Source organism: Camelus bactrianus, chromosome 3, assembly GCF_048773025.1.
Source record: "Camelus bactrianus isolate YW-2024 breed Bactrian camel chromosome 3, ASM4877302v1, whole genome shotgun sequence".
NCBI classification, from domain to species: Eukaryota; Metazoa; Chordata; class Mammalia; order Artiodactyla; family Camelidae; genus Camelus; species Camelus bactrianus.
Window position 1 is genome coordinate 30,731,379 of NC_133541.1, and position 13,359 is coordinate 30,744,737.

General features: G+C 39.7%; 1 protein-coding gene across 1 annotated transcript in view; it reads right to left on the minus strand.

The window, feature by feature from the left end:
* PLCXD3 (phosphatidylinositol specific phospholipase C X domain containing 3) overlaps positions 1–4,854 on the minus strand; it is a 154,804-nt gene extending 149,950 nt beyond the window's left edge. Inside the window, exon 1 of the mRNA XM_010957360.3 lies at positions 4,326–4,854. Coding sequence (XP_010955662.1) covers positions 4,326–4,428 — 103 coding nt within the window. The 5' untranslated portion in view covers positions 4,429–4,854. The remainder of the gene's footprint in view (positions 1–4,325) is intronic.
* Positions 4,855–13,359: the final 8,505 nt, after the last annotated feature.

Consider the following 13,359-nt stretch of genomic DNA (forward strand, 5'->3'; position numbering starts at 1 on the left):
GTCTAAAAGAAACTTGTGCAATTAGATCTAGTCCCAGATTTGTCCTGTAGATTGTCCCATCAAAACAGAAATAGTAAATTACAAGGAAAAGGAAGACAGTTGGCTCCAGGAACAGCAAGAAAAAGATCACTGTGAGGAAAGAAATTAAAAACTAATAAAAGCCAACACAAGAACACAGAAATCAGGGCTATCTGAACATCTAGTTTCCCTAAGAATCACTGTTCTTTTTTCACTGGTGTTAGCATTTTCTAGAAGAGTGTACAAAATCTACAAGAACAATTATTCATTTCTAAAGTATTTCTGTGTTCCTTATCGAAAGTACAGTTAACAATTCCTGTTCAAGTTTTGGCTCAAAAACTGGTAAAGAGAGACAGAAGGAAGGCAGATCACTCCAGATTGGTAGGTGGCAGGTTTAATAAGCAGGGAACTTACACAGGAAGTTTTCTGGGGGCAACTGCAAGATGAGTAGCTCTCCACACCTGCCCACCAGAATCTTAAAAGTTTACATAGAGGCTTCAACAAGGTTCAGCCACGTACACTGTCCAGATGGTCTCAATAACACATTGCTCTCCCAAGGCTGTGCGTGTCCTTGAAAATGGCTCCCACTGTGGAAATGATGGGCAGAAAGTACATTCCAAGGACGGGAGGAGGTAAGGAACCTCTGATTTACTGAGTCTAGTTTGCAAGTCAACTGATGGTCAGCTCAGTGACCTCCTCTGACACCAAGGAAACATGCACTGTTTCTGAGGTTCCAGTCCCACAACATTTTGGCCAATCTTTCATTATTACATGGTCGATTTGCTATATTATGTGACCACGTTCATCACATATCAGAAAATGTGTTACAGACCCCCTCCCATGGAAGAGAAACCCTTCTTGATCTTTTAGATTTGGGGCAGAATGACTTTGTAGCATGGATCCAGATCACCAACCCCCCTCTCAGATCAAACAACAGCTTGCTTGCTCCCGTGGTGGACCCCTTTACAGTGGTACTGGAGGCACCGTGACTATAACATTAGAACTTGGCTGCAGAGATGCCATAAATTCAGCAGACTCACCAGAGATTCATCAGGACTCACCCTCACCTGAATTTGATACTTTGTCTCCCTGCTTCCATCCCTGTTTATCCTCTCTCACCTGTTTGTGGTGAGAGATCACATCATTTGTAATCCAAAATGCCCGGATATTGTTAAACAAACATGTATTAATGAAAACTTAGCTCGGTGTTATCAGAGATAGGAAGAAAAGATAAGTCAGACTGAAATCTGAGGAACTGTCAGTGTGTTCCGACAGTACCATTCCTTTGAAAAATAAAATGAAGGTAAAACTACTAATAGCAATTACTAACTTAATGCCTTAGGCCAGTCAATACCAAATCATGAGGCCATTTAAATGCAAAACAGCCACTGAGAGAGTTGGCTCTGAAAGTGTTCAAGATGCAGACACTTGAGAAATGTTTAAAGATGTCAGAACTGCACACCTGGTGGGGAATATCACACATCTGCAAGTCGTTCTTTTCACAAGCCCTGGGTAATCCAAGTCAGCTGTCCCAAGTGGGTGGCTAATTAGGCAGCTCTTCACTCCCCAGTTGCTTCACCTAAGAAAATCTGAAGCTTTGAGGATGACCAAGCAGCAGTTCCCTTAAATCGAAACACTTGGGTGGTGCATCAGGAGTGGTTTTAAATGGTGGAGATAATTACTTAATTCAAGCTGTAGCAACTGGCCAAGTAAACATGAGCAGCCAGGAAGCTATTAGCATGATTTTAAGGCAATTATTCCATTAGTGTTTAATAGTCTCCAATTAGTCTTCCCTGACTATTGAAGTTTGAATGTCTTTCTTTCCTCCAAAAATTCTCACAGTGAGTAATACAGAAAGGTTCCAAACCCATTTTTAAACCTGAATTTGTATGTATGGATCTGCCAAACCTACATTACAGAATCATGGGGGAATTTAGGAGTATAGATTTGGTGAAATGTGTGAGGTTTTTTTTTTTTTTTTTCTCATAAGTTTTAAGGGTGAGAATGGAAGGCTTTGCAGGGGATCCACTTTGAGTGTAATACTAAGAGGGGCTGGGAAAGCAGTGAAAATTCCCACTGCATCCAGTACTATCATCATTACGTTTCTACTGTAGGACTACCAGGATATCAAAGTCTCTGACCTCAGTTTTTTACTTTGGGGAGAAAAGTAAGACTGCCCTGTTCCTACTAATGCCTATTTCCTCGTCCTTTCACCCTGATTAGTGCTCGTTGCTGCTGAATCAGCCAGATATGAACCCCAAAGCACTTCCCTTCAAAATTCCTAGGGGATCCTTTCTAACCACTTTAGGGGTCATATCACTCAACTGATAAGAGGTCATTTGCCTTCACTGAGGTGTAATTTTTACATCTGTGAAGCAGAATTAATAATACCAGCATTACCTGCTTCACAAGGTTTGGGGAAGGAGTATGTGATTTGAGGTACATACTAGGGCTATGAAAAGTGAAGCACGATAAAAACGTAAGATAGATTCAGACATGGTATCACACCATCCCTCAGAACTCACAACGTGAACTTAGGTTTTAAACCTCACTTTGTCTCTGGAGAGTTACCTATCAGAAGGCTGGCATCCAAGCCTTGCCCTGAACCTTTTATGTATGCATAAGTGCTCAGGTAAGACCATGTGAAAGTAACTGTCTAAAAAAAAAAAGAAGAAGAAGAAGGAAGAAAAGAGGATAGAAGTGAGAGTGGAATTTTGCCAACAAAGTTGTGTACCTTCTATTATCTCCTTCAAAAGAGCAATCCCTAGGCTTACCCCGGGAGCTGGGTATGTGCAGAGTGGAGAAGCTAGGTTGTCCTTTTCCTTGGAGATACTTGGGCTCTTGGGAAGCTACCCCATGAAGAAGGGCAAGAGAAGACAAACCCTTCCCTTCCATGATTGGTGCTCAGAGTGCAGCCTGTGGCTACCATAACCGCCAAACATCCACTTGACTAATGGCCATTGATACGAGTTACTAATCAGTTCCAGCGCTGCTGGTTAGAGACTCTTGGGATTTGGCAGGGAGGGGGCTTTTCCTTTTTAAAAAAATTGTTTCAAAAACTATGATTTCCCCCAGTGTCTGAGAGGGGGCGCTGGATGGGGGCAGATCTAGAGAGATAGACCGGAAGGTTAAACTTGATAACGGGCTCAACCTGGGGCAGGGGGTGGACTACCTATCCGTAATTTGCCCTCCAGTTGAGTCCTGGAGGGGTCAGGCATCTGCAGCTTCAGCCCAAGTGAAAAGTCAACGAAGTATAGCTGTGTCCCCAGCTGTCACCGTATTACACTGCCCTGAAACGACCCTCCCTCCTGCACACCTGAACTAGGGTCTGCTGCGCGCTCCTGCCCCAGAAACCAGCCTTCTCCTCTAGTGCCAGCCGTGCGCGCCATGCTGAAGCCTCTAGATCCCTCCAGTCTCTTCCTCGCTTTGCCCAGGCTTCCTGCCTTCTAGCCTCCCTGGACACTGGCGCAATCATCTTTTCCCTAAGGTTTGCCTGTTAATTCCACCCCTCTGCCGCTGCCCACGCTGGTTCCCCTGCCGGGCTTCTGTCCCGAGCAACAAATGCATGGTCCACGAGGGTTTGCTTTCCTGACCCGCGCGCTATACATTGCTAACAGCCCTTGGACCAGAGTCCAGACGGTGGCCACCTAGCCAGGCCCTCTAGGGCCACGCAGATAAGAAAACGGCGCCCTCCGCCCCTCTTCCCCTTCAGCTCCAGGTCAAGGGCAGCGATCACGCCGCCGCCGGTCCCTGAACTTTCATCACTCTTCGGGAAGCGCTTTGTCTCTTTAAAGGAGACTAGGGGACGAATATTAATGACTCTGGCAGATTCTAACCGAGAAATACACCAAATCAGCTTGATTCAGTGACAGGGATGGAGTCCGGAGGTCCACGAGCCGGAGCCGAGCCCTTGGGACAGCAGCTTGCGCTCACCTCTCACTATCACCCCACTGCCCCAGAAATCACCCCCAGCCCCAAGTCTTCGGGGAAAACCGTGGGAGTGGGGCGCGAGGGGCCATCCTAGAGCCAAGCCTTTCCCCTGCCCCAGCCTTCTCATACAACCTGCTTCAAAAGCCCATTGGAAAAGCAGTCATCTTGACTCCCCGCGCCACAGTCCCCAGAGATTTGGAAAACGCCAGGAGGCCGGATGCTCCCAGGCACGCAGTTGCCTGGCCCGAGACCCACCCCTGGAGACGAGTTTCCCTACCGCGGGCATCGAGGCAAGTTACCACTTAGTGGCAGATAAAGTAGGGCGGGGCAGGTGAAGCGGGCGCCGAGCGCCCCGTCGGCAGCCTCTGCGCGCCTACCTGGGATGGCTAAATTGGTGAGGGGAATGCTGTGGATGCTCTCCGGCAGAGTTTCCATCCAGTCGGCGAATTTCAGCTCGTTCTTCCCTTGAGACGAGGCCATCGTGCAGGTCGGCGTGCCGCGCGCTGGTCCTCACTCCTCGGGCAGGCTGGCAAGCTGCTGCTGCTAATCCAATGTTTGCTCCAGCCCCGCTAGAGTTTACACTCCGCTGTGCGCCACACCCACAGGATGGCGCAGACACATGCTAATTTTAATAATTATTCAAAACACCCCATGCTCCCTTAGTGCCTCCGCCAGACTCCGCTGGAGCTTTTGTTCCTGACGTCCGCGCTCAGCTTTCTCCTCTCTTCCCTCCCTCTCTGACTCCCTCCTCCCGTCTTATTCCTCCTTTGCGTCTCTGTCTTTTCTCGCCATTTCTGCAGCGTTCCTTAGCTTTCTATTATCTTTTTTTTTTTTTTAACTTGGTTCACACAGCTGCTTTGCCCAGGATCTTGTTCGGCCCTTTGATGTGACTTACTGTCCTCTTTGTATAAAAAACAGTCTTGTGGATGAACCTAAAATCCTGGTAGACTTTGGGATGCTATCGCCTCCCGGCGAGCAGACTCTCATACCGGCTCTCAGGACTTTCCATTCTTACCAAAGAGCTTTTTCCTTTTTTAAGCTACAACAGGTTATGTCTTTCCTCAGTCGGGGCCCAGAGCCCTGCTTATAACAAAATGGTGGTCCTTATTCACCACTTTGCCTAATTTTTGGAGTAGTTGACAAGTGTGCTGGTCAGCAAAGAGTAGTAAGTTCTAGGCGGTTCCTACTTAATCCCTGGCATCTTGTTTTAGGCATTTCAAGGTAAAGAAGCACATCAACCCCTTCATTTCCCTGTTATGAGAAATCCATGCTATATCTATGGAGAAGGCTGTTTATGTCTTCTCTCTGTCATTTTTGTGGCTCTCAGGACAAGACTGAAGCCTGATGCTAGAAGAAAATTACCATATTTCCTAGTGGCATGTTGTAATTATTGCCAGTAGCATTTAGTGGAATTTATTTGGCACCATTCAAAATGATCTATGTCATTGTCTGAATTTTCATTCCTTGGCAGACTCTAGAAATGTGCCTCCCTCAAGAGAAATCACTTGTCGAGCCTCCAAAGAACTGTCTTGGTCCACCTGCTCTCAGATGAGAAAGAGGAAAGAAATCAAGTCTTACAAATGTGATGAGTCCAGGGGTGGCCTGAGCAGGAATGATAAGCAATGGACTGAAAATGTGTGGGGTCTTTGCAGCCCAGTGAGTGTAGATGCAATAAAGGTGCCTGTTCCTTGCCCAGTGATATATAAATCCTTTCCCTGAAGTAAACGCTATTAGGTTGGGGAAATGAAAACCAAGGTAGGGGAGAAGGCTGTAAAACATGGGAATAACCTTTGCATTTCAGTAAACCATATAAGACTTAAAAAAAAAAAAAACTAAACTAAACTAAAGGCTGCTTATTGTACAAGGATGCAGAGCTCAAAGAATATTCACTCCAAATAGGGAGCACTGTGGGAAAGATGGAGAGAGAAGAGAAAATGCCTTCTCGTTGTGATCAAATTTCCCATCCTCCTGTAGAATCAATTCATAGTTGCAAGAAGTCATGGTAAGGTTATCTTAAAGAATGAGAAAGAGATGTACTGGGATTTTTTTTCCCCAAGGTAAATCTTAATATTCCTGTTAGCATAGTAGAACTCATGCATCCTTTCTATTAGGGTGACAGTTTAGCTCACTGTGGGATTCTTGGTCAAGAGACCTACAAACACCATCCTTCTGGCCAATACTGGTGCTCTGTGGGCATCAGTGCAGGGTAATGAGTAGAGCTCAGGTCCAGGAATCAGTTGCTGTCTCTGAGTCATTTAAGCAAGACCTCTAGTCTCTGTCAGCGCTGGTAATCTCCATCATAACAATGGTAATAGTAACTCAGATATTTGTGGTGAAACTACCAGGGAAGAGTACATATGAAAGAGCTTTGTTATCAGCAAAGTATCAAACAAAATGTGAGATTTGTGTTTAGTGAGATAACAACATATGTGTATTTCCCTCTCTTCGCCATTTCTATCCTTACAAAGTATTCATTTTCAAGAAGATTAAATAATTATTGAATCTTGGGTTTTTTTTTTAGTAAGATACACTTTAAAAACATGCCCTGTTCAATTGTGTTAAACTTAGGTGTCCCTGAAAATTTACAGAGCATTTTTGAAAAATGAAACCACCTTAAATGTTAAGGTAAGTTGCCTCTGTAAAGAATGGTACACTTTATCTTTTGGTAAATCAAACAATCTCCCCTCTGTTTTATCTGCTTTGAATTTCAGATTTTTTAATGTATTGGTTTCTCACGAAACTTTACGTTTCTCTGCATGCAGTCCACTAGCAAGGACCATGTTGAAAATGGATAGTTCAGAATTTCTTTCTCCGAATGCTAATCAGTATTTTAGGCAATTTTATGACCCAGTCCCCCCATCTTTTTATTATAGCTCGGTCGCCGCTTACTAAACAACATTAGGAAAATCATATAATCTCTCTAGGCTTTAGTTTTCCCACTGTCAGGGTTTTCCAGAGACACAGAAATATAGACATAAATATAGACATAGATATATAAAGAGATCTATTTTAAGGAATTGACTCATGTGACTGTGAGAGCTGGCAAATCTGAAAGGCAGGCCAGGAGGATGGGAACTCAGGTAGGATTTCCTTGTTGCAGCCTTGGAAGAGAATTCTTCTTCAGGAAACCTCAGTCTCTGCTCTTAAGACCTTCAACTGATTGGACAAGGCCCACCCACATTGTAGAAAGTAATCTGCTTTATTCAAAGTCATATAATCACATATGCCAATCACATCCAGAAATACCTTCACAGCAACATCTATGCTAGTGTTTGACAAGACTATTGGGCATCATAGCATTGCAAAGTTGACACATAAAATTAGCCATCACATCCACTGGTGAACTAAACTAGAACTTGTTACTGATTTCCCTTTTTGACTCTATTATTCTATGATTCTGTTTCCTTCACCATTATTTCTCATGCATTTAGCTGCTGGAAATAGCAAGAGAAACAATGAAAATATTTAGTATTTTTACTCCATCCAGAGAACTCAAGATATGGATCAACATTTTTATCATTACAACAGAGATGAGAAAATACTAGTGATTTTTAATTGTGGTGTTGAGAATAGCCAACCATAAAAAAATTCAAGCATAAAGGGAAAGAGAATGACTTGTTGAAGTGGTTTCATCCTTCTATTAAAATTTATTCATGTAATCCTCAGCTGTCCATCAAAATCACACTAGATACAGTTTATAAACATTGCTACTCATTTGGAAAATTTCCTTCCTTCCTTCGTATCCTCCTCCACTCTTGAAAATGCATGGCTCTTTACTATGTATTTTCTTTTATTAGCTCATAATATTTCTCAATTTTTAGAGATATATATGTTTTATATTTTTCAATTAAATTGATGTTGACTTATGTTCTAAAAAAAGGATTCTTATAGATCAGAAAACATTAGAACACATTTCAGCTGGATGATATTTTAAAAGATGAGCTCTGTTTAAAACAATTAGCCAAATCATTAAAAAACATGATGTTCAGAAATATGTATTTGTAGAGTCAGACTTAAAGAAAATACATACAAAATGACAATAAAGAATCTTTGTAAAAACTACTATTAATCAATGCTTTTTTTTATTATTATCTACAACCTCTACCTAGATATTCCATCAAAAGAACTTTACTGTATTTTAAACATATAAAAATGCTTTTTACACTTAAATTCAAAGTAGAAAAAAAAAGTGACAACTTCCACTTCCATCCACCATTTTGACCCTGCAGAGTCTTCAGTTGTGCCCCTCTTCTTTTTCCCTACATCCACACCTTATATGCCAGCCCCAAATAAGCTAATTAGTACTAAATACAGTCTAGTGGTTGGAATCACAGGCTATGGGATCTGAAGTCCTGGATTCAAATTCAGGTTTTCCCAGTTAATTACTATGTGTTTCTTGATTTCCTTAACTGGAGCATGAAGAATAATTATTTCCTCCTGGGGGTGGGAAAATGGAAGGCGCTATGAAGCTTAAATGAAGTGAAGAACTTGAAGTTTATTGAACAGAATGGAGGCTCAATAAACTGTAGTTTATTCTTACACTTCTTGCTACCACTATGCCTTTGTTCATGCTATTAACTCTACACTTCCGTGCTTTCACCTGTTAAAATTCTTTCAATTCAAACTGATTCATTTTTGAAGCCTCTGTTACTATCCGAAAGTAGTAGTAATCTTTCCTTTTTCTGCACACCCATTAAAGTTTGTTTATAGCTAACTTGTAGTGTGTTTCTAATTCCCTAGCTAGCTTTAAAGCATTATGTGGACTGAGATGGTGTTATCTGATACTTATAATGCCTCTTACAATGCCTAAAGACATAAGGACTCATTATAATCATTCATTTACTTACTTATTTCATAAATATTTATTGAGTGTCTATTATGTGCTCTGTCCCAGAGAGAAGATAGAGCAGCAAGTCCCTGAACTCACTGAGTTTAGGTGAAAGTGGCAAATGATAGCTTAATGGCTGAATAAATAAATGATTTAGCTTTATCTCTCACTTCAATGTCAAAGGCACTCCTTTAGCATGCCAATTTTTTAGTATTTCACTACATAGCAAAAGACTTATAACTCAGTTTTGAAAATATATTTTGAAAGAAAAATTGTTTCAGAATTGTTTCACCTCTTTATACTGTCTCTTCTAATTCTTTCCATCCTTATTGCTATCTTGGTAAAGTTAATGATCACACTCGGAAATAACATGGTATATTATTCTATATTTCCAGGGGTCATCACTAGCAAAATGTTTGATTTCTCAGAGCATGAGGATTGCTGGGAGTGGAGGGTAGCCTGGGAAGAAAGAGGGAGACTGCTTTAGGTCTATATGCAGAATCAGAAAAATCCTGGAACCATTCTACTTCTCATTGCTAAAAAAAAAATTATGAGGGGGATGGTATAGCTCAAGTAGTAGAGTGCATGCTTAGCATGCACAAGGTCCTGGGTTCAATCCCCAGTACCTCCTCTAAAAATAAACAAATGAATCTAGTTACCTCCCCCAATAAAAATAAATATATGAAAATTTTTAAAAAGAATTTAAAAATTGTGACCATAATTATACCAGTGTTCATAGTAGCATTATCCACAATTGCAAAAAGGTAGAAACAACACAAATATCCATTGAAAGATAAATGGATAAAGTGGTATAATCATACAATGGAATATTATTCAGCCTTAAATAGGAGGAAAATTTTGGTACCTGCTACAACATGGATGAACTCTGAAGACATTATGCTAAATGAAATAACTAAGATATAAAAAGACAAACATTCTCTGATTCCACTTATGTAAAGTACCTAAAATAATGAAATTCATAGTGACAGAAAGTAGGACAGTGGTATCAGGGGCTGGGAGAGTGGAGAATGAGGACGGATGCAGAGGTTCCATTTAGGATTGTGATAAGTTCTGGAGATGGATAGATAGTGGTAGTAGTTGCACAATAATGTAAATGTACTTAATGCCATTGAATCATATGCTTAAAAATAGTTAAGATGGTAAATTTTGTGTTATGTGTATTTTAATCACAATTTTAAAAACTAATAGCCAATGACCCTGTTGGAGAGAAGAGCCACACTTGTTTTATCAATTATAAAGTTCCCATTATAACCCTTTAGTAATAGTTCATCCTCCAGTCAATGATTGCCAGGAACACCTGAAATTATACAAATTGGATTTATCACTTTTTGCAGCAAGGAAGAATACACCTTATGGGAACCCTGGGACATATCAGTAAGAGGGTGTTAGAAAGAACTTATTATAGGACTTGCTCTTATGTTAGGTGATTTGAGGGAGGATTTAAGAAAGTGGGGCTTTGCTTTGATTTGGATTCTGTCAGGAAGTGATGGGGTGGTAATTCAATGAGTATCTTGATAAATCTTATCAAGGAGAAGAGACTAGACTAAGACTAGAGCTAATAATAAGTTAAGAAGCAGGAGTCACTCATAAGAGTAAGGCATATCAGATCACTTTTTGTGGAATGGACAATATTAATGTTTTGTATATTTTCAGATGTGATTACAGAAGGCTCATGTTCTTTTTTGTTGATATTGCTCAAGGTCACGGAATGACCTTGTCTAATGTTGATGTTCTATGAATGTACTTACGTTCAACAGGTGAACACCAGGGCCTGGCTGATAATACCAGAATCCCTAGATGTCAGGGACTATTTTTCTCTTTCCTGCCAATAAGTAAAAGGACACAGTGCAATCTAATTTATTTGGAGCTCCAAGAGTTCTAGTTTAGTAGACCTTTGCAAATGATAGATGTCATATCCAACTTTGACATGTACTCCCCACCAATAAGATTTTCACCTACATTTTATGGCATGAACAGACTGATGCAGTAAAGCAAATTGTATGCCTGCATGTGCAAGCTCATGAGTGTTTGTGCACAGGTATGCCCTGCAAAACCATTTGTATCCTCCTGCCATTCCCGTAATAGTTCCTAAGGTATACAGAAGCAATGATAATCCCTGTTGCAGAATAACTCACTCAATTTGCATTTCTTTCCAGTCTCTTCTTGCAAACCCCAAAGGCATTCATCTATATCTAGGGCTGTCTGACAGGCAAAGGTAATACTGTGGGACACCACTAACATGTTAGAGAAAGAGATTCTGAGAAGAAATGTCAGATAATGAGCTCTCAGTCTAGCCCTAGTCCTAGAACTGCAGATCAGCTGTGGAAGATAGTGTCAAGAATCTGGACACAGTGTAAGAGGCAGGACAACCATCTGGCTGTTCAGGGAGCTCTAAGCAATGCTCAGCTTTGGAAAACAAGAATTAGAGACAGTGACGCTTTGTACTTATGCATTTTTCTGACCACCAGTCTAGCATCATTTAAGACCTCATCTTTGCCCAAATCCTGCATTTGTCTTAAATGCATGAATTTAGGGGATCGTGCTTCTAAGCCATGAACTATGTTCGCTCGGGGTAGCTGTCCACAACTCTAGTGCTGAACATGAAGAGATTCATAATTTGCTCTGGGTGTGAGTTTATCATGGCCGGCTGTTGCAAAGCTGTGACTACACTGTCCTGGTGGTAAGTAACAATTTTTTTTTTCATAGTTTACAGCCACAGTTATCTTCTGACTTGGTGTCTGTTAAAACATTTTACCATGAAAAATTTCACACTGTTGCAAATGTGGAGAGAACAGTTAATAAAACTTCCCATGCTCTTCACTCACACTCAATAATTAGCAGCTCATGGGAATTTTTATTTTTTCACACTTCTCTTCCAAAGTGAATGGTTTTAAAGTAAATTTCATATATGATAATATTTAATCCATAATACTTTGATATATTAAATTAATTATATAATATAGTCAATCAACCAGTCAATTCAGATTTTAGAAATCACTAATGATTGAATGAACTAACTAATATTTTTCCCAACTCGCTTATTAGTAACCTAGATACAAAATAAATGGGATGATTTAAATTCTCCTATTTAACTCAAGTTGTATGTACAGAAGCACACACACACATATTATGTATATATGTACATATATATATGATATATATATATGTTGTGGGGATGTTGTATTTCCTTATATACAACTTGCAGGGAAATTGTAGTAAAATTAAAACTTTACAAACATAGACTATCCTAAATTAAAGGGAAGCACACCCTCTGGTTGTCTAATTACTATCTGTATACACTGTTGAAAATTAATTTCCTTGAATCTATATGTGTTGTAATCATTGCATTTATTCTTTATACTCTAAAATCTTTCTCTTTTAAATTGACTGAAGTTTGTGTATTTTTTTATCCAAATATTGGTCTTTTTTTTAAAAAGCAGAAGAAAATGCATACGTTTCTAATAAAAAAATGTCAAGCCTAATACGTAGGTCTCATTTTGTCCACTATACATGAAGTGCCCAAATGACTGCTAAATTATCTTATTGTGTTCCACATTTATATAAGACAGAATATTTTGTTACTTTCCCATATAGGCAATAGTATAATTTTACTTAATTACTGCATATAACTATATACAAAATAATTATATAATTAATAATTATATATAAAATATAGTTTGAAAAATAATATTTGACAAAAATACTAAGAATACATTTTCAGAGATTTCTGCCAATATATATAAAGAATTTTTTACAGTTACTGTAGCAAAATAACAAATTTCTAAAATACAGAAATGCATTCTATTAAATAATTATCTAATATTTATACTGAGTGCTAAATGGCCACAGTATCTTTGAAAGTTTATATAAAGAGCTTGTAAATAAACTTGTCCTTAAACACCCTGCAGGAAATGTTACAAAGTTTATACTATGTCAAATAAGAACAAATTATCATTAGTGCAAGATGGCTAAGGAGCTGCTTTCCTGGCCCAGCAAAGACAATTGTGGACCCAGAAGAGATGAATGCCAAAATCTGTTACAAGTCACCTAGCAACTGACAAAAAGTTCCAAAAGGAGACTGAAAATGCCTAGATGCCTTATTTCCCTGGCCTAGTGATTCAGGTTTGTGAAGCACATGGAAGAGAATAGGAATTAAGAAAATACAATTCAAGAGGGCACCCACACATAAATATCATTGTGGGATGAGGGAATTGCAGAGCCACCTTCCTAAAACAAAAAAATTAGTAAGAATGCAACCTAAAAATTAATGGGTTTGGCAGAAAACCCATGTGGTCAGGGCACTGAAAAATGGCACACTTCTCAAAGTAAATCATGCTCGTCTGCAGACACAAAGGGTCATAAGACTAATCTTGATTGTGTAGAAAGTCAAAAATGAAAATATTTAAAGTTATGGCTAAGTAATGTGGCCACCTACGGACTATTAAGAAACAGAGGAAGAATGTCTCAGTATTCACTGGCTAATAACAGTTAAGTTATTTTGCATTTAAAATAATTTATAGCAAAGAAATTATAACCCAGCATTATCATATACTTTGTGTAAT